Genomic DNA, 27713 nt, shown 5'->3' with positions numbered 1-27713 from the left:
ACACTAAACAGCAGGGAGGGGAATGAAATGTTGAAGAGTTTTTCATTAAACTACTGTGAGCATGGAAGAGAGTCCTGTGCAAAAAAAAACCCCAACACAATCTCATGCAATCATTTAATTAAAGACTAACATAAGGCACACATGGAAACCAGAGTAATGAATACAAGAAAAAGTTGAATGAAGGGATTCACTGGCAACTTTAAGTCCAGCACTGTCTATATTTTCTGAGTGCCTGACATGGTGATCATTTCTCTGATGTATATTTATATTGTACTACCATTCAGAGATACCTAAAAAATCCCCAACAACTGCTAGCAGTGACAGAAAGTTTACAGCTGTATGAGTAATCAGCAGATAAATTAGTTCTGACTAATATGAACGAGCAGCAGCTGAAAGCTGGCACTGTCTCAGCACAGCCCAATGCTGCCAGCACCCTCAGCTCTTCCACGAGAGTGCCACATTAGTCCAGGCACATATCGCCTTGGTGTGAGGGAAGCTCATCCCTTGGGCAGACATGGCCCTGGGGAGGTACTGATTTAGATCAACTGTGTGTTTGGTGGCACGTGAAGTTCCAGCTCAAATAACCATGAAAATTCTGAGTCTTCAACATACATTTCACTTTCAAGCAGTATAAGCTGTACCGCTTGATCTTTGCTGTCTTGAGAAATATTAAAAGAGGCAGGAGTTTTAGTGCTTCGTAGTTTGGACATTTTGTTGAGTGAATCATTTCTATCACAATGCCTTTTAGCCCATGGCTTAAAAAAATCAGGAAGAATAGAAAGCACAAGGAAGATTACAGGATATAATAAGAATGCTTCATCTTACTATCAGTGTAGAAACAGTATCAGATGGCTTTTATTGCATAACCGAAACCTTCTGAAAAATCCGCCCAATACCACACAGGGATTTAAAAGCTCCTGAAAAATTAAATGGCATGCAGGAACAGAAGTCAGCTTTTTAACTCCCAGCCATGTGCTACAGCCACAGTGTTTGCTGACTTACTGCTCACATGCAGCATGCTTTCCCCCTGCTGCTAGGACGAGATAACTGGAGATTACTTTGGCAATTCCCACCACACCAACATATCTGCTGTCCTGTGTACCCAAAACACTTCTTCACAATTATGAGAAGTTATCATCTGTATTCCCTGCCTCTAATTGCATAGATATAGCATCACTACCTCTCCCACAACGCACATTTCAGAAAGCTCTACTTTTGCTTTTCCCCTCCTGCATTGTCCAAAAAGGGAGAGGGCCCTTCTCCTCTGTTGATGTTGGAGTAACTGCTAAGTAATTTGCTGCCTTAAAGTAGTCTTGCCATATTAAATATCTTCATACACATGCCTCTCATTGCTTTATTTGAAGTGGCTACATTAGCTTTAAACAAGTTTGTGCCAAAGGTCAAATTTTCAAAAGTGCTCAGGGCCAGACGCAATAAAGGACACAGCTGCTTACAAACCAGGCACTGGTGAACTACATTATGAACATTTGGAACCCACTGTAAGCTTGAAAAATCAGCATTAGAGGTACTGAGGGGAAGAAGATAACAGGAAGAAGCTACCCGGCATGTGTGGTACCCCTGACTGGGCATTTTGTACATTCACTATCTGCTGAAGAGCAGAGCCTTAGAGCTCTTCCCAACACAGCAGAGCATTGCTTACTTTCCCTCAGTTTCCTTTCCAATTCACATGCCTTTCCTGTCTTCAAAAAGGTCAAGAGAGAGGAAGGCCCTTCTGGGTTTGCTGGAACAGCCAAGAGCTCACCCTGGGAGATCGGGTTTGGAACAAGGAGGAGAACCAAACCCAGACTTCTCACCAGATGAATGCCACAGCTGCTAAAGCATCACATAGCAAGACGGCAGTTTTGCCTCCTCCAGGCAGAGTTTCTAAAATAACTGGCATTTTATAATGGACTCAAACTTTCCAATGCATGTTAAACCGACTCCAAACCCACATAATGCAATAAGCACTTGAAGGGCACCAGGTGCACTCCTAGATGAAGTGAATTCTAGCTTGGTCTGTTTCTGATTCACAGAGAGACTTTAATGGATTTGGGTGCTTACAGACAGCACAGTAACACAGACAGTACTGCTCTTGCGGCTTAGGGATCATTTATAGTAAAGAAGAGAAATATCTAGTAAGGGTGTTCAAACTCTGAGTTAATTTGCTTGATCATTTGGATGTACTGAGCTACTAAATCCTCTTTAGAAACCCAAATCTGCAACTTATATAATCCAGAAATAGTTTGCATTAAGATTACATTATAGTGGTCCTATAACACAAAACAAGGTGGCTGATATTATTCCAGTAACTTCTCAGCCATATCTTTGTTACAGAGACAGGCAAAGGTCTGAAAAGGGCCCTGGGACTCTGTAGAAACACTACAGCAAAACACTTTAGTGAAAAAAGAACATACAATTCTACAACAATAATGAAAAAAGAACTGCTCTGATTTAAATTTGCCCACACAGACCATTTGTAACTTCAATGCCTATAGATGCTTCTGCCCTTGTAGTGACAGACCTCTTAATATCTAGCCTCTTGAAATGTAAAAATGTTTGGCCTACAGGGGAGGTAGGGAGAAATCTTTAGAGAAATATCATATAGCTGATACACTTGACACAGTATGTTTAAAATGCAGCAAGCCAGGAACTTTAGAATAGACTTGACTGAACAATCTTAAAAATATGTGCAAAGGGTGAATTCAACGCTGTGTAACTCATTTTACTCCTTTTTTTTTTTTTTCTTTTAACAAATACTGAGTGTAATAACCTTTCCCCCTTTCCCCTTCAGGAGATTCTTTGAAAAGATGTTTAGCCTGCATAATTAAAACTGAAGCTCCTGTTACCTAGCTGGAGGCAGAGACCTCTTCACTGGCTACATTCAAAATTTCAATAGATTTAGTTGTAAAAGGGGACCTTATCTTTTCTCTGCTTCCAAGGGCAGGTGTGTAATCCCATAAAAATAGAGTTACTAAGATCTATCTTAAAGCTAGATATTACTTTTATCTTTGCCCATTCTTCCTGGAAGACTCTTCAATATGCCAATGCTCAAGATCTTAGAAATCTTATAATTCCCAGCCTAAACCAATTTATGGCCAGATTACAGCTATCTATTCATATTCCAACGATATCCTTCATCTTAAAAAAACTTTGCTGTCTCTGGAGAAGGGCCCATTGACCTGAATAAATGCAAAAAAGTGATTATTGAAGCTGAGCAAGAAAAATGCTGGGAATGCCTGTGTTTGTTAATGAAACACTCTGCTAGATAAATATCCTGAAGATGGGCAGATTCTCCATTTCCACCACTACCAGCAAAGGGAAGAGACCAAGTCATATAAAATTCTAATTTCCTGCTTTCATAACAGGTAAGACCCATTAAGTATGAAAAGCCTCCTTGTCTCTTAGCAAGCACAAGAATTTACACTCAGAATCTCTGAAAATTACGTCACTCTGAAGCCAAATACAGATTTTGGCGCTTTACCTTGCTGGATTGCTTTGAGCTCCAGGGAAGAAAAGAGAAGTAAGCACTAACTATGACAGATATTTATTCTAAGTTTTCATCAGAAAGTTTAGCAATATCCATAGACAAACAACAACCCATTTGACTTAAAGATTTCTTCACCCAATCTTAGAATTTTTGCATTCAAACTGAGGTTATAAGGCTCCATTTCCAGACACCTGGTTGCCTACTCAACCCTTAACAAGCCTCTGCCTGGCGTTCATGAAAATAAATGAAACAGAAAATAGAATAGAAATAGTCACACTGCCTTGTGTGTTTGGAAAGTCAGAGCTAGCACATATGAAATGGGAGAGAGGGATAGAGGGAAGGCAGTCCCTAATGCCCAAAATGTATTTTGCAAGGAGTTGATCAATCATTCTTCTTTTTTTTTTTTTTTTTTGTAGAAATGCCTTGAACAGAACAGAATGGTTCTGGATTGGTTCATCACTTACAAATATTAGATGAAAGTGGATTCAGTTTTTGGTTTGAAACAGCATGCTGGTGGAAGAGTTTTCTAGATGAGATACAGGCAGTATGCATAAAACCAATCTACTTCTTTCTGCTTTCTGGTGCTGTCCAAGGCACTGAGTTGAAAAACACAGGAGTGGGCTGCTGCCAAAATCAGCCACACAGATCTCACCACTGCTAGAGACAGTGATCCTTGTACAATTCACCTACATGGCTTGTGGCGAACTGGAAAAATCTCTGTCACACACATGTGCTATCATTTGTTCTTTAAGTTACTTTAAGCATAAAACCTAGCATTTGATTAGTCTTCCCCTCAATTAATATCTACCTCAGCAATCTGTCATTCAAACAATGCTCACCAAATCCTTCATAAAGATACCAAAGCCTTTTGATTGAGTTGTCTCACGAAGCCTTGTTAATAATATACTTTTGGAGTGCTTTTAATCATTTTATGAAGTTAGGAAATCCTCATCTATTGAACTCCAGTGGACCACAGAGAAATTTTATGGCTCGTCACCAGTCGAGATCAGGTGGAAGGAATGCAGACTGGGGCTTTCAAATTAAATTACAGTTTTTCAGGTTGGACTGGTACAATCTGTCTTTAGCAAAAGATGAGCCTTTTATGGACCTTTCTGAGCAAATTCAATCCTCTGATTCATACTGCTGCTCCCTACATTTTATACTAAATTGCACAGTTAAAAAGCTGACTATGGCATTCTCATGTGTCTTTCCAGCCCAACAGTGTTGTGCTGTCTGCCAAAAGCCCACTTCCAAAAGATCTTCAGCTTAGCATAGACAGGAAGAAACAGTGAAGGAACATGGTTGTAATGTGAGGGATTTCACATGCAGATTTAGACTGGGATCAAACTGGCTTTAACCTTGCTCTTAACCTTCACCTTCTCTCTCTGGTGCCATGAGGCACTTCTTTCTAGCTCATCCAAAGAGAAAGCCACTACAGAGCTGTGCAGTTGCTATGAGCATCCTTGTATCTGTGAGAGAGAGTATTCCCTCATGACCCGATATGAGACATAACAGATGACTCTCTTCTACCTCTCCTCTAATATGAAGCTTGCACAATGCCTGGAAAAGAACAGCTTATTGAGGAGCATAAAATTTGCTGACTGAACTGTAAAAACAAACAAAAGAGAAAAATACCCACAAAAGTAAATACTTTTGGCCACATTTACACATGTTCTGAATTTGCATCCCCGGAGTGTGCTAAGTGACCTTCCCTGAACATTCACAGGAACAGAATTTCAACCCACATTGAGCCTAAATGCTCACAGACAGTGAATGTTTGAGCGATGCTTTCTGAAAGCTTTCTTACCAGAAGCCTGATCCAAGCCCATGCCACGAATTCCATTCTTGCAAACCCACACTGATAGACCTGGACAAGAGTTTCCCAGAATGACTGAATGCAAGAATAAAGGGGTATAGAAAATATGCTTTTAAGCTACAGATCTCCTAGCTGAGCAGCGTTGTATAATGGTGAAAGGCCAAGAAAGATAAAGAGTCAGCCTGAAAAGCCACGTAACTGCAATCATGTCAACACAACGTAGGAATGCAAGTGATAGCATGGGAAACTCTCAGCTCACATTTGTAAGTGAAGGCCTGATGATATAAGATTCTCCTTGAGATCTCTTCAAACCCATGCATGAAACCGTATGCTTCTGTACAACCCTGTAATACAAACACTGTTAGTCCAGGCTGAAGTTACACAAAAAAGGGATATATAGTGCTGTAAATGGAAATGGAAAGGCACAATGTTTTGTAAGTGCCAAAATATACCTTGAAATTTTACCCACAATGCAAATGTTTCATAAGGATAATTTTTTTTTTTCCTGAGATTGAAGCTGTAATACTACATAACTGGTCACTAATTAAGTATTTATAGAATATCTACTTAAAACCATTACAGAAGAGTAGAGGATAAGAGCTATACAAAACCAGCTTTTTGGTCAGGTATTTTATAAAGATATGAAATACTTGAAGCATTCTAAAGAGAAAATACACTGGTAAAATTATCATAGAACCAAAATATGGGAGAAATTACTTTCAAACTCTCCCTTCTGGGGACATCAGAACACTTCAACAGAGGTGGGACAAGGGTGGGAAAGACATTTCAGGAAAACATACAAGACAAAAGGTCCTCTTCTCCCAGATTAAAGAGAACCTGCCCTCCGAGCCAGAGCTAAGTAGGCTTAGTAGGGGGAAACAGCAAATGTAGAATATTCTGTCTCAGCCACATGAAATATTTTGCCCTACAGCATAAAGTATTTCAGAAGCAAAATTTATTGGTTTCCAGTATCAGAGCTGGCTTCCAGTTCTGTGCATCAGAGCTTTCCTCTCTTCTTTCGCTTCACTGTCCCTTGTCTCATCGTCTTGCTGTTTTTTCTTGGTTTTGCAGTCTGCCTCATTCCTTCCCCAAGTGGCAAATTAAACAGAGGACACTGCTTGAAAATTCACAGCCAGCCTCTTAATCAGTGCATCAAAGCTGTACTTCCTTTTGGGCTAAAAAGTTGCCTCATAGAGGTTTTAACACACTAAAACAGCCAGAATAGCCCAGCCATCACATATGCAAGACACAGAGTCTTTGAAAACAGGAAAAAAATGAACTGTAAAGACAGCAACCACAAATTACTCCATTCTGCCCATCTTCCTTTCCACATTTGCTTCCTTTGTTCTTTTTCAGTGGCCTTTCCCACTTTCCCAAGTACATGACTTTTAACCCAGACAACCCTTCCATCTATCAAGATCCTGAAATATATGTTTAAACTCCCCCAGGACAAACCTTGTCACTTTACAACATTAGCTCACATTTCCATCTCTGACAACTTGTGGCATGTTTTCCCTCAACCAACAACCACTTTCTTTCCTATGACACATAGCACTTTAGCAGCCAAAGCACAACAGTCTGATAACTGTTCATCCAGTGTCATGTATCTTCTTATTATCTGCTACATTATCCTTATCTAATTGCATGCACTTTGGCTCAATCTGACATTTTCAGAAGTACAGATGCTTATTAGCTTTTCTCAGCTAAAAGAAAAAATGTGCATTATAGTGATTATTGGCTCCTGGCACTGCCTGTGAAACACTGCAATGAGAAAGACCTTTAGCCCACCATAAACAAGCACAATCAGCCCTGTTTTGATTACTAGCAGTGCTCTCACAAATGTTGCCACTGTCAGAATTTATGACCACACTGCTAATTATTAATAATCTCATGTTTCTGTGGGTTCTATTTAGCCAAAAGCTTTGGGCCAAAAGTAAAACTTATTTAATTCTGCACAACCACAGTGAAGCCACAAATGAAGTCATGACCCTGATTCCCTTGTGGTGTCCAAAAATGCAGTCCAGCCCCAGAGGGATAAATAACTACCTGAAGGTCATGCAGCAGGTCAGTGGCAGACCCAGGAATGGCAAGACTTTCCTAATGGTCATTCCAATGCTCTATCACAGGTCCATGCCACCTCAAACAGAAAGTACAGAAGTGTGCCCAGGAATCAGTGAGAATTACCCACTCCTTGAAGAAGCCTCTTCCAAGCACACCAAACTCAAACATAGAGAGGCAGGTACAATAGACTGGGTTACTGTGATCCTAAACCTTGGCTACTTCACTCTTTATTAATTACTTTTGTTTGCCATGAATCACTGTACACATTTTGGCAAGTGGTGTTTGTGCTGCAGTTCACAACAGAACAAAAAAGCTGCCTTAACAACACACACTTTATTAGAGACACCATTGTAGAGCACTAAAATACCTCCAGCATTTTCTCCAGGTGCCTCTTCTTGTATTTGGGATTACAAAAAACCAAATTAAAAAATAAAAATGAAAAAGGTTAATATAGAACAGATAGAAGAACTGTATCAAGTGCTTACATTCAGTATGTCTAGCAGGAGGAATAGTAGAAGTGGAAATCTTTGGTTCACTATACACTGTTCATGTCTTTATGGCAACATAGCTGTTGATTCCTACAGCTTTCCTGTCAACAATGCAACAGACTCTTGGTCTTGTAAATATTACCTTTCTTTTTTGGCACCTAAAATAAATGAGAAAAACAAAACCAAAGACAAACCATATTTCATATAGATTATGCAGAAACATGACAAGGGATTTAGCAATAAATGACAAACAAATAAAGATAGGATTCTACAGTCACATGAAACATAATCCCATGAGCATTCTGTGCAAATCTCAGAGCTGTGTATGCAATAAACTTATCTTGAGACAATCAATCTCTTATGCAAGAGGTCAAGCACTATTTAAAGCAGATCCCAACATCCTCTTTCCTCTCTGCTCGAGGCTTCTTGTGCTCGTCTGGAACACAAGATAACCTAACCTGCCTGTCCTGAGTGGAGAGGAGGCAGGGGAGACAGACAGCAGCTGAAACTTGCATTTTGTAATGCCAGAGGGCATGTCACTGTGAAGCGGCTGGAGAGAAGCCATCAGGTTTTTGCTGGGAGATCCATCTTTAGGCGCCAGGGAGGAGAAAGATAAGGTTGCCAGCAGCCACCTGTTAGATAGGGAAGAAGAACTGACTCATGGCTTCCTGGCAGTGCAAACAAAACTGAGTTCTTCTCCCATGAGGTAGGGCTGGGGAAATGAAGAGAGGAAGAACTGAGCTGCACTTGCAGGCTCTATTGCTCTTCAGGTACTGGGAGGCCTGGGGAGCAAATGGGAAGAGCCATTCATTCCAGAGCCACCTCCCAAAACATCCTATATGCCAGCAGTAGCAGCAGCTGCCACCAAATTGCTTTTCTATGACCCTGGCTCAAGCATAAATGTTGGGTTTGCTACTGCCAGCAGTTCATATTTTTCCTTCTGCCAAAGGCTGGCCATATAAATCTAAGTCATCTTTAGCCCACCTTAGCAAGAGACTATGCAGAACACTTGAGTTCATCTTCACAGACACAAACTCTATATGCCTGGGCCCTGCAAACCACTGCTTATACCCTTGAGAAAGGACAACAGGCAGTACCAACTCTCCTGCTGCTACCCAGATGGTGGACATTATTCTCCCTCTGCCACTGCCAGAATGGGAGGAAAGCAGCAGGCACAGGGATCCCGTGTAAATTGCCGCTAGCTCTGCTCACCAAGTGTCTTCAAATCTACAGCTTGGGGACTGCAGTAACATCTGTAATTGCTCAGCCTCCATGGGTTTCACTTCTCCTCTGACCAAAATACCACAGTTACTTTCTATAGAGAGCTGAAGCTCATTTTAATGGAAAATAAGGAACACATACATACTTTTGTCATAAACACTTTAAAATTAATGACTATGGTATAACTAGAACTGAGGTTATCAGGCATTTCCCACTGTTGCTTTTCCATTTCATGTAGCTCCCTACGTCCAAGATAGCAAGCCTGGGGAGAAATTTGCATTTGCTTTTGAGGTCTGCCTCGAGTGAAATCTACTTGAAATACTGGAGCAGATGCTACTGACAAATACAGTAAAGAAAAAGAAATACAGCGACACATCAGAAATATTATATAATGAAAGTATTACTATATTCCTATATTTCCTTTTAGATGCTTTAAATCTCCCTTCTCTCAAAGCAAGCTCCAAACCATTAAACAGCTACAGGAAAACGTCAGACATTTGAAATGTCATATGAAAACTGTCACTGATGAGTGCTAGATACAGCAAAGACTTAAATGTACTGCACTTCACAATTAGTTTGCACCTGTAAGAATATCCTTGGTGATAACTGGAATAATTTTTAGTCTTAAAGTCCCTGTGGTCCAGAACCAGGAACCGCAGTAGTTCATAGGGCTGAGCCACAGCAATCCAGCACTGCCACAGAGCTGAGATACATCTATGAGACAGTGTATAAACTCAGCCTCCAATTTTCCACCTGCAAAGTGAAGAAAATAAATGCAGTTTTAAAAGGCACAGAGACAGCTACTCTTGGAAGACTACACAATAAAAGAGCTCTCCTAAATAAGCACTTTGTTTGGAGAAAAATAATTTACGCTATGCAAGTGATAAGCAATCAAAAATATTCTTAATGAAAATCTGATAAGATTTCATCAGCAGAGATTCACAATATTGACCTTTTTCACATTATCTCACACGCTCCATTAGCTTTTCTTAAACTTACTGCTTGCAATTAGGATGAGTATTAGACACCTCTCTTCCTCTCTCCCTGGCTCCACATTACAAGTTCCCTGAGGCTTAAAAACTGCATTAATCTTTGCTATAATCTTTGGGAAGACTTTCACGTGCTATTTTAACAAAACAAAGTATGAAAGTTCTCTAAATTAAAGTGCTTAGAAGCTGAAAAGTAACTAAAACTCCAGTTGAATGTGGGAAATTAAGGTTCACAAACATTCTACAGGTGGAAAAGTTGTTAAGGCTTGTGTTTCCACTACGCAAAACCCACAGCCTATTCACACTTCAAAACACCTTACTGGACTGTACCACTACACTTTCTCTCCGTTCCCTTCTACACTGTTCTGTCGTGCAAAACATATGTGTGCCCAATGCCCATGTCTTACTCTCATTTTTAGTTACATACTGGCAGTAAAGACACAGTAAATCTCTTCACATAAACTAATATACAGCCTCAAAATACGTTTTAACTCAGTTAACTCGCCCACACTGAATCTCATCATTACCAAACACCCGCAATTTAATGAATACAGATAACATTTTCAAAGGCACATAAATAAGTAAGAACCTGATCCAAAATGAGTATTGATGCACTTAACTAGGAAATAGATTCCAGTACATATTTCTGGATTCAACCACAAATTTATTTTCAAAACCCCTGAATTTACCAACCTAAATTATCTATGTGTACTTTTGAAATATTTACACTGTATCACAACCCAGTATGAGTGCAAGAGGCTTTTGGGAAAAGACTGGGGTTTTTATTTTCCCCTGGAAGAAAAGAGAAATAAGGAATATAACCCTCGTGTAGGTACGAGTACGTAAACAAGTGCTGGTTGGTGCTTTAGTATAAAAGCAGTGAAATGCCAAGAGCTCTACAGGAACAGAGTAATCAAGACACGCTGCCACCCCTTGGTTACAGGATGGAAATGCACGTACATCACGGCAAGAAGCTGGGAATAGCTCAGCACCTCAGGCAAAAATCCCAGTAAAATCAACTTGCACTTAATGAACTTTAATGGGAGACTTTGCTGGACCATCACAAGCATAAATATATTAGCCCAAATTAATATATTGGGTTTTATTTCAAGGGGCAAAATCTTCTGACTCCCAGAGCTGTGACAGACACCCTACGAACTGTCTTCTTTCTGGCCTTTTCTGAAACAAAAATATACAGAGGAACATAGAGCAGCACACACTCATAAGGTTTTTTTACTCATCCCCTGTGACTTTGAAAGCTCCTTGAAAACCAACTCACGTTGCTCGGACCCTGGGTTCAGTGTCTTCTGCACTTGAGCTACTAGCTACTAACTCGAGAGAAATAACATAAAATGAGTACTCTACATGAGGTATCCAAACTTATTGCACAGCTCACTACTATTGGAGAGATGATTCAGCCTCTTCACATGGTTATTCCTGAATACTTAAAAATACAGTCTCTCTGGCAGATTTTTTTTAGTGCATACATCATCATCATGGCTAGTAAGGATTGCAGAAACAGAGCCTGATTTTAAACTGGCAGCAAATATCACAAGGTAGTTTAATTCTAAATATAGCTATAAAGCAAAATATAAAAAATACATCACCTCCAGATCAGTGTCCATTATTCAGTAATCACAAAATATGACAGGCTTCCATGCAAATAAAACCCATGACTGTTAGAAGGTTTGAATTATTTCTTTTGAAGGAAGTAAGCTGTAATTTTTATTAATTTCAAGAGATGACCTTGCAGAATGTCAGTAGAGCCTAACTTTTTCCACTGAAAGAGCTAGTCCCAGCTCTCTATATCTTAATAGCTATAGGATAACTGAGCTCAGAATCCAAGAACTCACCAAGAAGAGACAGAAGATTCTTTCAGACTTAAACAGTAGTTTCTGCCAATAAGCACAGCAGTTCAGATCTATAGATAGACTTCTGGTTACAATCCAGATTACTCTATTTTACTGTAATGTTATGATTCCTGCAGTCCTACAAACCCTTCTACACAATCCAACCACTCATCTCTTTGGGAACAGATCATACTATATCTGAAATGCCTGTTTTCTGCAGCTCAAGTTTCAACCCTTCTGAAACACTGTCCTTGACATATTTCTAGGAGGCAATACCTCTTCCCATTAGACAAATAATGAACTGAAAATTAACACTTTCAATTACATGCAACAGCAAGTCTGACATATCAAATTACAATTTTTTACACTAATGGCTTTGATTCTTGCTTTCTCAGACTCACTCCATTAACAAATAATAGTTGATATACTTAATCCTTAATTTATTCAAGCAGGAAACACAGTTTTTCTGAAGCATTTCAAAATTATCGCTATTTATATCTGAATGAAAAATTTCTCAAAATGTAAATCAGTCTGAACAGTCACTTGTAAAACTAGCACAGTATAATGTATTGCCAAATGCAGTTTTAAGCAAATACAGGAAAGCAGGAAATATTCAGAATTCAGTTACAGAAAAAATATTCACAGTACTTAAAGCTTTTGGAGTTTGGGTCTGGCCATTTTAGTATGTTTAAGGTGCCTATTAAAGCCAATCGGACTTTTGGCTAAGCAATGAACCTGTAAGAAAGCAGCATATGGCTCTTGATATAGAAAAGCTTTACGATGTTTTAGTGCGGGGTTCAATAGTTTTAACACATACAAAATTTAATTTAAAAAGGAGTTCTGTGATCATCATTTTATAGTCAGCACCTCATAAAACAGATCAATATCTGTGTTACAGAAAAGTGCTGAATTTCTTATGCACCTGATTAATGCACTGTTATCATCCCAGTAATTAAAAGGAATAGGGTTATACACAATCAGCATGATACATCTTACTCAGCACCTCCTGGCAGTTGCCTGCAAAAATTAAACTCATTAATCACTGTGATGCCAAAGAAGAAAAAGCTTGGAAAAGATAAAAAATCTCAACTGAACATCTTGCAGAAAAACCCTTCCACAGTACAATCTGAAAAGCATTAACCTCATCTCTCTAAAAAGGAGAACTAAGTTACTAAAATTCTTCATAACCTACTATACCACCACACTAGATTTTACTAAGAGTCTTAACAGATATTTTCTCATATCTAAAATTATTTAGTAAAAAGGTAATCCTATAACAAAGCAAAAAAGTAATCAGAACTTAGTTTATAACTGTTGCGATAATTAACTTCAGTATCAATACTGTTACAGAGTCAATTGGGAAATGGTTTTCTTGGGTCATTTATACGGGACCTAGTTCCCTCATTACTCCTCCCATAAATAACATGATTATCTCATCAGGCTAATAACATAAAAAATGTGCAGTATCAAACCCACCTTTTGTTCATAAGCTAGATCTACTATATATATTTTCTCATATACCAACCATGATTTGAAACAGTATAAAAACTCAGTAAAATGCTAAAGAATGTTGTGACTTCTGTTTTGCTATGCTTTCATATTACAAAAACAATGTTCTCAAGTCCATCTTGATGGTAGCTGTAAAGCAAAGTTATCATACTAAATTACAATTATCATACCAAATCACAACTGTCTTTGTTTTAAATTTTGTTTATCACAAAGTTACTGCTTCCTCCGTGACTTCTTATAGATTTCATCTAGTAATTTTCCACCAGTAGTACTTTCAGTAGGCAAAATGCTTACTAACAATACTGTGACCTTCAAAGGCAAGACCGTGTCTTTCCCTCTGTTTGGTACTGCATTGAGGTCTGTACTGGTGCTTAAAAAATATACTACTGAATGCAGCACAAATTTCAATAGGGAAAGTCATCATCAGTAACCTATTAAAAACCTCAAATATCTCCTGATTATTAGTCACACTACAAAGTTAGGAACAGAACATTCTCATTCTCAGGTTTGTTTTGGTAATTCCAAGTGTGGAGAGGTAACCAAACTTTGTTTCTATGTGTTTAAGCTCTGGATTTTCCTACTAGATTAACGTTGAAGGATGAAAGACAAGTGTGAATGCCCTACTATAATATGTGTGTAAAACACAATACAGAAGTCTAACCTCCTTAGAAAGGGGTTTCCAATGCCATCTCGTTAAGACCTTCCCCATGATAAGCAACAGCACATGCTCTCGGCACCCTGCACAGACAGACCACCCTCCTTCTCTCATGGTCCTGGCCTGATGCCTTCCTTGTTTTTCCCTTTGCCTTGGAGATTTCATGCTCGGGGCTGCGTTTGCCCATTCTGGCCTGCTGCTGCTGGGCTCAGGAGAGAAGCCACATCTTCTCACTGCTATCTCTCCACAGCCAAGCTCAAGAGCCCATCGCCAGTTCATCTAGGCGCCTGGCCAGGCTGGTTCAGCACCGCGGAAAGCTCCTCCCCACTGGGACAGGATGGTTCAGCACCGCGGATAGCCCCATCTGCCAGACCGTGTGTATTCAGCACTGCGGACAGTTCCTCACGTCTCTTGGACAGACGGTACAGCACCGCGGACAGTTCCGTCAGTCCCGCCCCACTCTGGCCCTCCTCCGTGTTCCCCGCAGGCCGGACCCCTTCCTCTTCTTCCTCCAATCCATGCTTTAAAGGCCATTTCCACTGGCTTCGCCACGACTTTACCCTTCCTACCTTTCCGACCTTCCACCAGTGACCCCTCAGCGCAGGCTGCCCTGTCTCTGTCAGACAGGAGCACCCTCGAACTGCCCAACCCAGCTCACTCCACTTTCTTAGACACGTTGCCCCCCTGTAAAAATAATTCACACCAAGCACTCACGTGCGTTTAGAAGTCACCTCAAATCCCTTTTTCTAACCACGTTTTTTGCACTTGATTTCAGGAAACACCTAGGCAGGCACCTTTCCCTCTACACATGGCACCACCCAACAATGCTCGCCACCTACACACAAACCCTGACAAGAGAAAAGAAAAAAAAAGGGGGGGGGGGAATATTCATGAACTCTCCTTTTAAGTAGTCCATATGATTCTTCTTAATATTATTTTGGAGCCTGTCAGCACAAATCATTCGCACATGCTAAGCTGAGTCCTTCTCTTCCGGGCTCAGCGCTTCTGGTTATCAGAGAAGCGGCTCCAGACATCTGCCGTCTCCAAATACAGGAAAGCGAAATTAACAGTCAAATAATGAGGGAAACGTGTCCGAGCCCAGCCCTGGCGGCGGCGCTCCGTTGGCGCATAGCGACACCTAGAGCCAGCACGGCGCCGGGAAGGGGCCCGTCTCCTCGGCCACGGGCGGGTGCTGGCGCCCGGCACGGGGAGGAAACGGGTCCCCTCCGGCAGGGCCAAGGAGCGGCAGAGCCAAAACTGTTGCCAGTGAGAGAGTCACGGGGAAGAGTTAATCTGGTGTCCAGACACCACCGGTCCCCTGGAGCCGCCAGCGTGGCAGCCGCCTCCGGGAGGTTAAGGTCGATTTGTATCATCGCTAGATAAAGTGCACTTGCTCTACGGACCGCGAAGGGCTTACGAAGGGATGGGGAAAAGGGCGGGGAATTAAAAGAGAGCCAGGGGAAGTTTCCCTGCGAAAACAACTCTCCCCGAGTGGGGCAGCCCTGCTTTCTCGCCATTCCTGGGAGGGTTCTCGGAGCCGGAGCTGAGCCCAGCCACGAAGCTAACGCGTCCCACCCTGGCAGGAACTGCTTCTAACAGCCCAAAATATTAATCTCATCTGCAGCCATTTGCTTTCCCTTGTGAGCGCTTCCAGAGAGGCAAAACACACTCAGATTCCTCTGCAAACCTAACACCACCCCAAGATGGGGAGCCACCTGGTCCTATATACCGCTGGCCCTTCTTCGACTCCGCACTTTCCAAATCCCCTCTTTCCGCCCTCCTCCTGAGCAAACTAAGCGCCATCGACCCAAGCTAGTTTAACCCCATAGGGCCCAGCAGCGAGTCACCCGTTACTAAGGCGATATGTAGATGCACCCTCTGAAGTCGCAGCTCTCCGAGGCAGCGGGGGAGCGGAAGGTGTGTGGCCGAAGTTAGCGCCTTCTCCGCGGGGGCACCCCCGGGGGCGCCGGGGAGGGGAAAAAGAGGGAGAGGCCCCGAAACGGCTGCTCGGGGGTTAAAAAGTTTCCCCGCTGCCGGGGTGGGGGAAGGCTGACGGGAAAGCGAGAAGGGAGGGACGAGGTGAAGCCTTCTGCCCCGGGGGAGTGTTGAAGGGTAAAACATGGAACAATTAAAAATAAAAGGGGGGGGGCGGGGGGGGTTTGTCGCCTCGCTTGGAGAGAAATCACTGGGGCTCGCACTTGCTGTTTCCCAGCGCTCTGCCCCGGTGCCCTCAGCCCCGCTCCACGGTAGCGTAAGAGCCGCGCAAGAAACCAGGAGACAGGGAAAGGTGCGGGGGAAGCGCGGGCTCCGTCCCGTACTCTCCCTGGCTAGTACTTCGGGGGAAAAACTGGAGCACAAAGACCCGCTGGGAAGAGCGGACAAACCGCAAGAAATTGCTGCCAGCCTGGAGGGGCACTCGGGCACCCGGGGGGACGGGGAAACGACACCCACAACCCAACCCAACGCGAAGGACACCGGCGCTTACATCCTCCTCCTCGCAGTCACTTCGAGACTGGTACTGGAAGCGGGGCCGGCTGCTTTCCTGTTGCAATGGACGCGAGGTCTTGCCGGCAGCGCCGTCCTCCTCGCTGCTCTGGGCGCCCAGGAGGTGACTTGCTTCGGGGGGAACGGGGAAAGAGCGGGAGGTGTTGATCTTCCCACTGAACCGCTGGTACAGTGAAGCCATGAAGTCAATCCGCGGGAAACGAGGGGGAGGGAGGGAGGGAAAGAGAGAACCTTCTCCCTGTCCTTTTTTTTTTTTTCCTCTCCCCCTCCTCTCTTCTTTTTTGGCTACAGCATTCTATACGCGGGTGAGGATCAGTCCCACATCAGTGGAAGGGAGAGCGAGGGATCCTGCTCTCCGGTCCTCTGCACCGGCACCCAGAGAGAAGCGGGGGGGGGGGGGGGGGGGATCGAGAGAACAGAGAGGGGGGAGTGACGAGGGGGAGAGAAGATAGATTGATAAATAAATAATAAAATGCAACCGAGCCGTAACACCACAGGCCCGGGGATGCTGCACCATCCAGTGTTGGGAAGGGGAAAAAAAAAAAAGAAAAAAAAAAGGGGGGAAGAAAAAAAAAGAACCAAAACACTCTACGAAGACGTACCCCCGATAATGGCGCCTGAGTGGATCAGCATTAAATGTGCTTTGGGGGTGTGCGTGTGTGTTTGCAAAAGCAGAGAGAGAAAAAAAAAAGAAGGGGGGCTGGCTCAGGCGCTGGCTGTCAGCGGCTCCCCAGGCAGAGGTGGCGGAGCAGTCGCCTCCGAGGTCGCATACCAACAGTGTGCACAAGCGAGAGGCAGAGTGACAGAGTGTGTGAGACGGAGTGGAAGGGGCTGGGAAGCCTCATTCAAAGCACGTTGCTCTTCAGGAGAGGGGAGGGCTCTTCTACAATCATCTCCTTTTCGGCACCTTCTTTTTCATCTTCTATTTTTTTTAATTTTTTTTTTTCCCGGGGAAACAACTTAAAAAAAAAAAAAAATAGCAACAGACACCTGATCGCAAGTCGGGAGAGAGAAAAAGAGGTGGGGAAGGGAAAGGCGAGGCGGGGAGGAGGGAGGCGGGACCGGCAGCTGGAGGGTGGCCGGAGGCCCGTGTGCCCGAACGGCTCGGCCTCGGGTAAAGGGCAAGGGAAAGGAGGGCGAAACCACTCGGTAAGCCCTGCCCTGCCCCAGCCGGCCGCGGGCATGGCTCCGCCCGGAGAGGGCAAGCGCCCGGTCCCGTCCCCCTACCCCGTCCCTCTCCTTCCCTGGCCTCCCAAGGAGGAGGCGGTGGGAAGGGAGCGTGTTGCGGGTTTTTGGAAGTGGTTGTTGTCGTCGCTTTTTAGAAGAATCCGGTAAATTGTGTCTCTTACTATTTTTGTATTAATTCGTTTTTTGCTGCATTAAAACGTGCTTCAGCGCCCCTCAGTGGAAATCCGCCCGAAGTGGCAACCGGCAGCACCGGCCGGGGATAAACAACCGCGGTCCCGGCGCCGGGGGGTAGGCGGCCGGGCCGGATCCGGATCGGAAACGGGGTCGGGATCTCGCCCGGGGAGCAGCGGCTGCCGCCGCGGCCCTTTGCGCTGCCCTGGTGTGGCCCTTCCCGGGGCCAGCGGCTACACCGGCTCGGCCAGGGGAGCCGCGGCCGCTCGTTAACGCTCCCGGAGGGAAAAAGGGGCATGTGCTCAGGCAGCACCGGGGAGCTGGCAGCGGGGTCCAGTAAGGCTGCATCGGGTCCGAGGGTGACGGTTCCTGTTGCTCCAACATCAAGCTCCGCGGTTTCCATAGCAACAGATGCTTAGGATTAAAGGGAAGTGGGAGAGTTGCTGTCCCCTCCTTTCTTCCCCGAAATCATCCTCTTTGACCTCTAAGTTTGCCAGAGCTACGGGGATTACAACACACGAAGCATAAACCAGAGTTTGCACATTCCCACTGACAGACTTACTGCTGACGAGCTCACAAACTTGATTATACTTCAGCAAGTGGATTTGATGGGCTGAGATTTCAACAACTGCCTGATCAAAAATCCCTTTACATCTGAATAGTTTCATTCTCTGCTTTTTATTTGTGTCTTCAAAGTCAGGGATGAAAAGGGAAAACTTATCAAGAGAGAAAACAAAAACACCCTGCCTCCTTCCTGAAGGAACTTGAAAGAAGGAATCATTTTGATCTTCACAACTGAGATCCTGACATTTAATTAAAAAACAAGATGAGCACACAATGCTCTGAAGCAAAGGTTTAGCTTCTAAGTTATGGCAACATGCAGCATAACAGACATAACTTTCCAGAAGCCACTTGAAACCCTCGTAAGTTACGTTTCAGACACAAATCAACTACACACTACCAAAAATCTGGACAGTTAGCTCATCTGAATTCCACCTTAACCTGCTTTAAGAGTGACCTTCATGACTATTTGGAATTGGTGACAACTAACACTAAAAGAATAAAATAAAGAAACAAGAGAATCAAAAGAAATAATACATTTTTAAATTCTATGGAAAACTAGGACACAAAGGAATAATCAAAGAAAGCCACAAAATGGCAAGATGAAACCACAGGCAGAAAAAAGTCACCCAAGATTAAATGTCCAAAATAAAAAGTCTCAAAGAAAGTACAGAAAAAAGAAAACATTATACCTCACAGCTCAGTTCTAAACTCAAAGGGTCACTAAGGACCACATCAATTCCATATACATTCAGTTTGTGGTTATAATTCTTAAGGACCAAGATTTCACATGATCAAATTTATACAGTCATACATGCGCCTATTGTGCATGTATGTGTGTACATAATTAATGGAAAAATTGCACTAAGTGGACATAAAATTGCAACATCAAATACTTCAAAAGCTTGAAAGTACTTGAAAAACAACCAGCAAAATGGGCCTCATCCACCAAGAAATCCTGATCATGCAGTTTTGGGCTATGATTCGTTTGCCCTGAAATAAATAATTACAGCTATTTAAAGGCCTTCCCGATTCCAGCTCTCTACTCTGTGACAGACCAGGGACAGAAGAAGCAAAGTCCTGTCATATCATATTGCAGTGGGTGGAGGAAAGTGGTTTAAACCTGTTGGGAGCCACAAGACACAGTTCTATGGTGATGCTACAGTGAGAGTGACCTTGCATAGAAGGGCTGAGCTAGAGGCAGAAATATCTTGAATAAGCCCCTGCAATAAGATGCACCAGATTGCTGGTGATGCCTTTATTGAAAGCAGAAGGATTTTTCTGAGTCAGAGGGACCCAGATGATTTCATTAGAGACTCTGGAGAGCAATTCAGTCTGCCTGTGCACAAGTTATCTCAGGATGTAACTTGTCCCTCACAAGCATGTGTTATGGTGGGCCTGCCCTCCTTTGCAGGGAGGGACACAAGCCAGCACCCCTGAATCACAACCCAGTGCTGGAAGTCCTCTATGCTCTGTTTGCAATTCCATGGGTAATTTGCTGTTCACCTGTGCATTACTTCGGGCGCAGAGTCCTCTGCAATGCCCTGGTTATACGACCAGGTACTGTCATACAGTGTGCACACCAACGGGGCATGGAAAAGAGGATAGAGCCAAAAAAAGAAACAGGAACCACTGAGACATGATAACAAAATGGCAATAAACACCATATCAGTAACCAGGGTTCCACTACAACAGAAGACCTTTTCAGCCTTTAGCAAGATTTGAGGCAAAGAAAGCAACGTGCATCATGAAATATGTTTAAAGAGGCAAAATATTTCAGAAGTACAAATGTAAATCTTGTCTCTAAACACACATCTCATATGTAAGAAAGATCCTTTCCCTAAATCCTTCAAACAGATCCCAAGATAAAAATCAAGGCATTTCAAAACAGTGTCCTCAAGCATCTCTTAGTTGTATATATAATTCAGTAACCAGAGTTTTACAAGAAGCTTTGACTCCTAACTAGTGACATTTCAATCAGAATAAAGTGTGTTAGCTTAAGCTATTTTCCCTGCAGCAGCAAAGTACATTTTACTGACATTTTTAAAGCATGCAGATAAAAAATGACACTTGTTTTTTCACTTTGTATAAACAAACAGCAACCCCACATTTCAGCACTATTAATGTAACACTATCAAAAGCAGGTCAAACCCAAGACCTACTGCCTTTAAAACTGTACATAACAGATTTCTTTTTGGACAAGCTTTCTCAGAATAACACTGGCAAAGAAATAACCCAGCAATATTTCATTTAGATATTTTTTTGTAAAACATTACTTCTGTCTGTCAGGGAATTCAAGCACTGTTATTCATGTTCCATTCTTCTGTTCTGAGTAAGCAATTTATGTTTGCTTAAACTTTGAACTTGTCATCTAAATAATACAGAGCTTGTTGCAGACAGAGCTAAACATGTTTCTAGTTTTCCTGTGGTGAGAGTTATAAGCACCTGTTTAGTGGATTTTTAAATAAGAAATATTTTTAAAAAGTTCAAGTGCACTTTTTATTATTGAAAATATTATATTTTCCTTTTCCAATGAACTTTTAAAGGAACTTTATAATTTCCTGATTATCTTTTCATATCATTCTGGAAAATGACAAATTAATATTTGTTCTTAAACGACTGTACTTATTAGTAAAATCCCTCTGATTTTTTTGTAATAGCAGCTCTCCAGGCACTACAGGAACAAACTTACACTGTTCTAATACCTATTACTATTGTCAGCCACGATAGAAACATCCAACCCATGAATCTCTAATGGCCCCAGGCTTATGCCAGCTATACATCTGCTGTTTAGTGTCATCTAAAAACCCAACCAAAGCAAACCAGAGAAGAAATTATCTTTCCTATGTCAAATGCACTAATTCAGCAGTCCTCAAGGACATACTTGATTGTTCATTTTGATCTAATGTGAGTGCTGGGGGGAGCAAATAACTGTGTTAAGGTAAGCGACGCTAGGAACGCTGAAGACTGAGGGGTATTATATACTGTGGCATCAGTATGCTGATCTGTTCACTTTCTTATGTCATCATTTGTGCTAGTAACATTTCAGAGCAAATTCTGTAGAAATACAGCATTGGACAGTGAGTGAGCTTGGGACACAGAGAGACGTGATTCTCTCTAGAATCACAGATATTATTGAAAAGTCTTTCAGGCCTTACCAAAAACCCCAAGCAAAACCAAACCCCTCAAAAGCAAACAAGCTAGCTTTCCTGGCTGCAATAACAGAAACATTGGGAGAATTAGTTTTCTGCGCATTGCAAGAATAATTCAATCTTCCAGAACTGGCTGAATGAAAGCTTTTTGTGAGGAAAAGAAAGCACGGATACTCAAGTACTTGGAGCAGTAGGCAAAGGTGGCTTTATATGATACAATATTTTAGGGGGGGGGGGGAAATACCAAAGTAGGCTGGAAGAAAAGGCTCTTCAGAGGAAGAGATGGACCCAGAGAGAGCAGTGAAGAAAGGAGAAAAAAGCACACAGAAGAGGCAGGGACACAGTGAAGTATCAGGTGGGTTGAGAGAGAAAGGAGACAAAAGCAAGTGAGGTCAAAGAGGCAGAGAAGAAATGGACCAAAACTGGCAGAGATGGAAATCACCAACATGCCTGGAGAGTAGAGAGGTAGGTTGGAGTGGTACAAGGTTAATTGGAGCCACACAGAAGGAGGATTTTCAAAGCCAGAGAGACAAGCTGCTCCAGAGGGTGCTTCTGACACCTGATGGATAAATATTTGCTCAGGGGTCAATAGACAGGTGATTTTACTCACTAAGAGTCTTGATACCCACTAGGGCCTAATAAAATGAAATCAAGAACATATAGCTGAGTATCAGCAAGTACTTCTTGGTAGTGTGAGCAGGATTGTTTCCAAAGGAAATGGGTGAAAGTCCTAATGCTGAGGACATTTATAAATAGCCTGTATGAGGCACTAGAAAATGTGCTGTAAGGCATAATCCTGCCAACTGGCAAGAGGAGAAACCATATAACCAAGGAGGCCTTTTCCATATGTTTTTTTTTACATTTTGCAACTGGTGCAGGGGTGGTGAAAAGCAGGGAAAAAACAAAACCCTCAGAAGAGAGCACTCAGGAAAAACAGTTGTGCAAGTTTGCTGCTGGAATAGGTAACAGCAAAGCCTAAATGAGAAAAGGTACAGATGCACATGTGTTTGTAGAGCTCTACATCACATTAGGGTCCTGGCCTACAACTGGATCTAGTATTGACATACACGCAAATAGGAATTTGTGCTGAAGACTGTCTTTCTTGCTTTAATTAATATTCTGTCTTTGGAAGCTTTATTTGAGAGAAGTTAGGATGAGATCCCAGTTCCGTGTCTTCAAGAGAAGCCAGGAAGTTAAGCATTAACGTTACAGATAAATACATTTTTCTTAGGATGCCAAGAGCCATTGGCAGCCATGCAAGACTCAGCTAATGTTGCTAAACTGGGTCCTCACTATGCATATTCTTCTCTACTTTGGAACTTGCCAGTTTTTGATATTTGTGTCAGATATGCCATGACAACAATCAGTTTGACTGATTAATATTATCTCTCAAGGGGGTTTTCCATAAGAAAAGGAAATAAATTCTTCAGAAAGGCAAAGTAGGCTGTGGCAGGTCTATCAGGAAAGTAACCATCTTGCCAAAGTATCTACTGGCACTTCAGTCAGCTACTTCAGATGGAATATTGAAGCAAGAGAATATTCTCAGTATTATGTGTGAAAGGGATGCACAAGATTCCTGCTCCATCTTAAATGCCTGAGCCACATCTGCACAAGCTTAATTGCCCATGTTGGGAGAAGCTGCTGGGATTCTCTAATTCACCATTATAAAACTGGTAGCACACAGAAGCAGCATACCTTGGAGAAATTCTTCAAGGAGAAGTTCTTGCCAAAAAGAACTTGTGCATGCAGAATCTTAGAGAAACAGAAGGGATTTAACCAGTCAGCATTTCAAATGCATGACACAGATTTCCAACAGAGTAGACAAGGCAAAATACTTTGATTTAAAGACTTCATTACAATACAGAGATTTTCTTTAAACAAATCTGTGACTCCTCGGACTAGCTGTCACTAAATTCACAGCTTGCTTGTTGCTTGGAAAAGAACTAAGTCTAGATTTAATAAAAGACCCAGGGGATGTAATGACACAATTTTAGGTTTTGGAACCCCACAGCTGAAGGAAACCCCTAGAGATATATATGAATATACAGACAGAAAAGCATATGTAAGGAGATGGACATCTCAAAGAGGCTAGCTGCCATTAGGCTAACAAAATACACTCTACTCCTTTGCTCTCACCCTGGTCCTGCCAGACATACATTTCTTCCTCCAGTTTGGCACAGCCTCAGCATGTTTGAGTATTTCTGTCTCGCAGCCTTTCACAAAGAAATGAGCAATGATGGAGGTTTGTAAAAAAACCAATCCTGTGAGAGAGCATGTTGAGTATTCTCTAGGAACAGGGAATCTTGAAGGCTACAGGTACAATTCAGTCCAATTTCTGTCTCCCATCAGGACTACAGACAGGTGAGGAGCTGTCTTCTCAGGGCCATTTTTAACGTACAGAACTGCCATTGTAGGTACTTCAAAAGTTTTCAGACTGAACAGAAAATCATTTAATGAGCTCCAATATTCTGGAGTGAAGTGGGCTATAAGCAGGAACTTTATGGAGCACAGTTACAGATTAGCTGTCGGAAGTTCCCTGAAATCACCTAAAAGTAAATAATTCCTTTTTGTATTTGGCACTAATTGAATTGGTAGATGTTTGTGCTTCTTCATTATTAGTGCTGGTGCATGTTCTTTCCTACCCATTTGTCTTCATAAACTGATTAGGAAAAAAGCTTACCAATTCACTCATAGTTTTCTAAGAATAAATTACCCCATTTGTCCATTTCACCTGCCTTAGTAACATGAAGCCTAAAACAACTGAGGCTCTTGGAAGCTATTTTAAAGATTTGTTAGTGCTTTCCATCAACTGCCATTATGTAACAGCAAATATTCACGATTATAAATGGCTGTCCAAACAGTGTACTCATTTTCTGAAAGTGGGAGACACAAGGACAAGAATGGAACACTGATAGGAGATTCATAAATTATGTCCTTTCTGATTTAAACAGAGGTTTACGAGCACAGTTATTTAGGATCAACAAACAAGCCAACCAAAGAGAGATTTTAATTTTAAATATATCTTATAATGTGCTTTGTTTTAACTCATTGACTATGTGCTTCCTTTTAACCTTACCGCATTAAAGTATGTCAAGCAGAGGCACTAAATTCAGCTTTGCAAAGGTATTTAGCAATGTGAGGTACTGGAGTACACATTGGAATTATCATAATCAGATCAGTGATGGCATAATCAATATGAGCTGCTGCTTTGGAAAATTCCAGTGGATATTCACATGCATTTTAATGCATTCACTGTATGTACCTGAATTTAGGGGCATTTGATTTCTAGTTGCTCGTTAAGCTGATATATATATATATATATATCTTATTGGCTTGCTAAATAGCTTTAAAAAATAAACAAACACAAAGCTATGTGAAACAAGACATGTATATTTCTAGTCCCTTCTGACTTAGAGGTAGATCTATATGTATATTTATTTGCCAAGGAATCGTAAAAGTATACCAAGTGAACCAAACTAAAGAAAATGTGAAAACTAACTTTAGGGATGTTCAATAGTTTCACTGCAAACTTAAAAGCAAACTAGGATTTTGCTAAGCAAGAAAATACAAGCAGCTTCATCATGATCATGAATACAACTATGACAAAGGCAATCCTGTGAAATTTTGACTGCAGCTCAATAATTTCAAACCTCTGAAAGAAGTCTGATTTGCTCTTCTAGAGAAAAATAATTAATTCCCTCCAAGTTATGCAAGCACACAGCAGTACTCAGATCCTCTTGTTCCTCTCCACAAAGCAGGCAAGCAGCAACTAGGCAGCTAAAAATGTCACAACAGGGCTCTGAGAACTAACCTTTGAGCCCATCACAGTTTCTGCAACAATGACATCAGCAAGACTTCAGCACACAGACATAGCTGCGTTTTGTAAAAGCACCAACATTGAAAGCAATTGTTGAAAAAACGAAGCCACCATGACTTAAGGCAGTAAAAATTTCTGATGAAACACTACTTGCTACACTAGCTGAAGCCTCTCACCAGGAACACTATCAGCAATGAGCAGACAGAAACAGCACCGCCATTTATCTGGAATTTAAGATTCTTGATAATCATTGAATTGTTTCTCAACACTACCACTTCAACGATTTCATATAAATAACCACACTAAAACCTTCTTCAATTTCAAGAGACTGAGCAAAGTTTACCATTTTTCTGTGGGAATTGTTTATTCTAGCCATTATTCACCAATTTAAATATGTCTTTGCCTATCCACGAACTCTCTAAACCAGAATTCACTACTGATTCTGGGGATAATAAATTTCTTGGAAATATCCTTTACTGAGAAAAGAGTATCCACATTCAAAGGAACATATCCCTGCGATGGTATTGCTTAGTATTTTTGGAAGTGGACGACACCTCAAAACCAATTAGCATGGCCTAATTGTGTCATCCAGAAACACAGAGGTTCTTCAAGATAAAGCTCATGCAGTACTGACATTTGCGGCATGTTATGACAAATGCAGGAAATAATTTGTCTGAAGTGGCAACATTTGCTGGATAACAGAGATGACATAACCAGAAAATGGGACAGTCACCCCAAAGAGGGGCAAAACTACGTTTTGGCTAGAATTTTACATGTCACATTGGACTTAGCAAAAATTTAATTACCTGGGAATTTTCCCAGGTATCTGCCAGAAGCATCTGCCTCTTCTTGAGCTTTCTTTGTATTAAAGAATTTAAAAGAAAGTATTGCAAGCTGGCTTGTATCAGAAATAGTGTGGCCAGCAGGACTATGACAGTAATCATCCCCCTGTACTCAGCATTGGAGATGCTGCACCTCAAATACCATGTTTAGTTTTGGCCCCCCCACCACAAAAAAGACATTAAGGTGCTGAAGCATGTTCAAAGAAGGGCAATGAAGCTGGTGAAGGGCCTACAGTACAAGTCTTATGAGGAATGGCTGAGGAAATGGAGTTCTTTAGTCCAGAGAGAAGGAGGCTCAGGGGAGACCTTATTGCTCTTTACAACTACCTGAAAGGAGATTGTAGCAAGATGAGGGTCAATCTCTTCTCCCAGGTTGTCCTGACAGGACAAGAGGAAATGGCCTCAAGTTCCACAAGGGGAGGTTTAGATTGGTTATTATGAAAAATTTCTTCATTGAAAGTGTTATCAAGCAAAGGTCTTTCCCAAACTAAATGATTCTATGATTCTATAAAAAATGAAAGAAAACACTTGCAAGGGGCTGAGGGACAAGGAGCCCTTTGGAATTTGCTAGTCTCTTACATCTTAGTGTTAATATCAGAACACTCACCAAGGCCTCTTTCTAAATACACTGGCAATGATTTCATCTTTGGTCTGCTTTTTCCAGTGAGTTCTAGAGAAGCACTGCTTAATCTGTAACATACCTATGTGTTCAGTTTATGATTCAGGGCTGAGGGGCTCCCTGTTCTTGACACTGACTCTTGGCTGGGATTCTCATGATGAACTTGAGCTTCCCTCTTCACCACAGGCAATTCTCTAGCCAGGCCACCTAGTTTAAAAGAAGGCAGAAGCTGCACGTCCTGCCACCTCTCAAGCCCCACATGTGCCCCAAAATGTTTTGAAGCAGGTTTGTGGGTCAGCTGCAGTGTGGGCTGCTGGCATATCCCAGCTTAGTACTGCAGCCATGGTGGGAAAGGTATGATTGTACATTTCTGCTTATTTTAGGAGCAGCCTAAGGCAAGTTTACAAAGTAATCTCTCTCTCTCCTTTGTGTTACCAGTAGTGCCTTTCTATACAAAAAATAAAATTACAAAGATACTTAGATGTTCACAGTGTAGTTTCTAAGCTGACAGCAGGCCTTTAAGGTGAGAGCACAGACATTATATTGAATATGCTCCATCACATAATTTTTTGTCTATTATCTAGTTCATATTAGAAAATAGTTGTCATTTCTTTATCAGATCCATTTGGAATTGCTACTGTTGGATCCTGCCCTCTACTGACATGCTTCTCTTGTGAACACAATGCAGTCTATTATACACATGACAACCTAGATGGCACACTTTAAATCAGATGAGTCTTTTATGGAAAGAAGAAAAAAGAATTATGTGAGGACAAAGCCCC

The 27713-nt window shown here is 41.9% G+C and overlaps 1 protein-coding gene across 6 annotated transcripts in view; it reads right to left on the bottom strand.

Moving 5' to 3' along the window:
• DPP6 (dipeptidyl peptidase like 6) overlaps positions 1-27713 on the bottom strand; it is a 565175-nt gene that overhangs the window by 403414 nt on the left and 134048 nt on the right. For 2 of the 6 annotated variants that reach the window (XM_061474528.1, XM_061474529.1), the window contains exon 1: positions 16562-17412. The exons of 2 other annotated variants lie outside the window; for them this stretch is intronic. In XM_061474528.1, coding sequence (XP_061330512.1) covers positions 16562-16762 — 201 coding nt within the window. In that variant the 5' untranslated portion in view covers positions 16763-17412. Of the gene's footprint in view, positions 1-16561; positions 17413-27713 lie in introns of those variants that run through there. 2 more of the 6 variants (XR_009747077.1, XM_061474522.1) reach the window with 2 other exon arrangements.

This window comes from Pezoporus flaviventris, unplaced genomic scaffold (assembly GCF_033815535.1).
Source record: "Pezoporus flaviventris isolate CSIRO_AGI_PZ_B2104156 unplaced genomic scaffold, CSIRO_AGI_Pfla_v1 ptg000079l, whole genome shotgun sequence".
NCBI lineage: Eukaryota > Metazoa > Chordata > Aves > Psittaciformes > Psittacidae > Pezoporus > Pezoporus flaviventris.
This window is presented reverse-complemented; position numbering and strand designations above follow the sequence as displayed.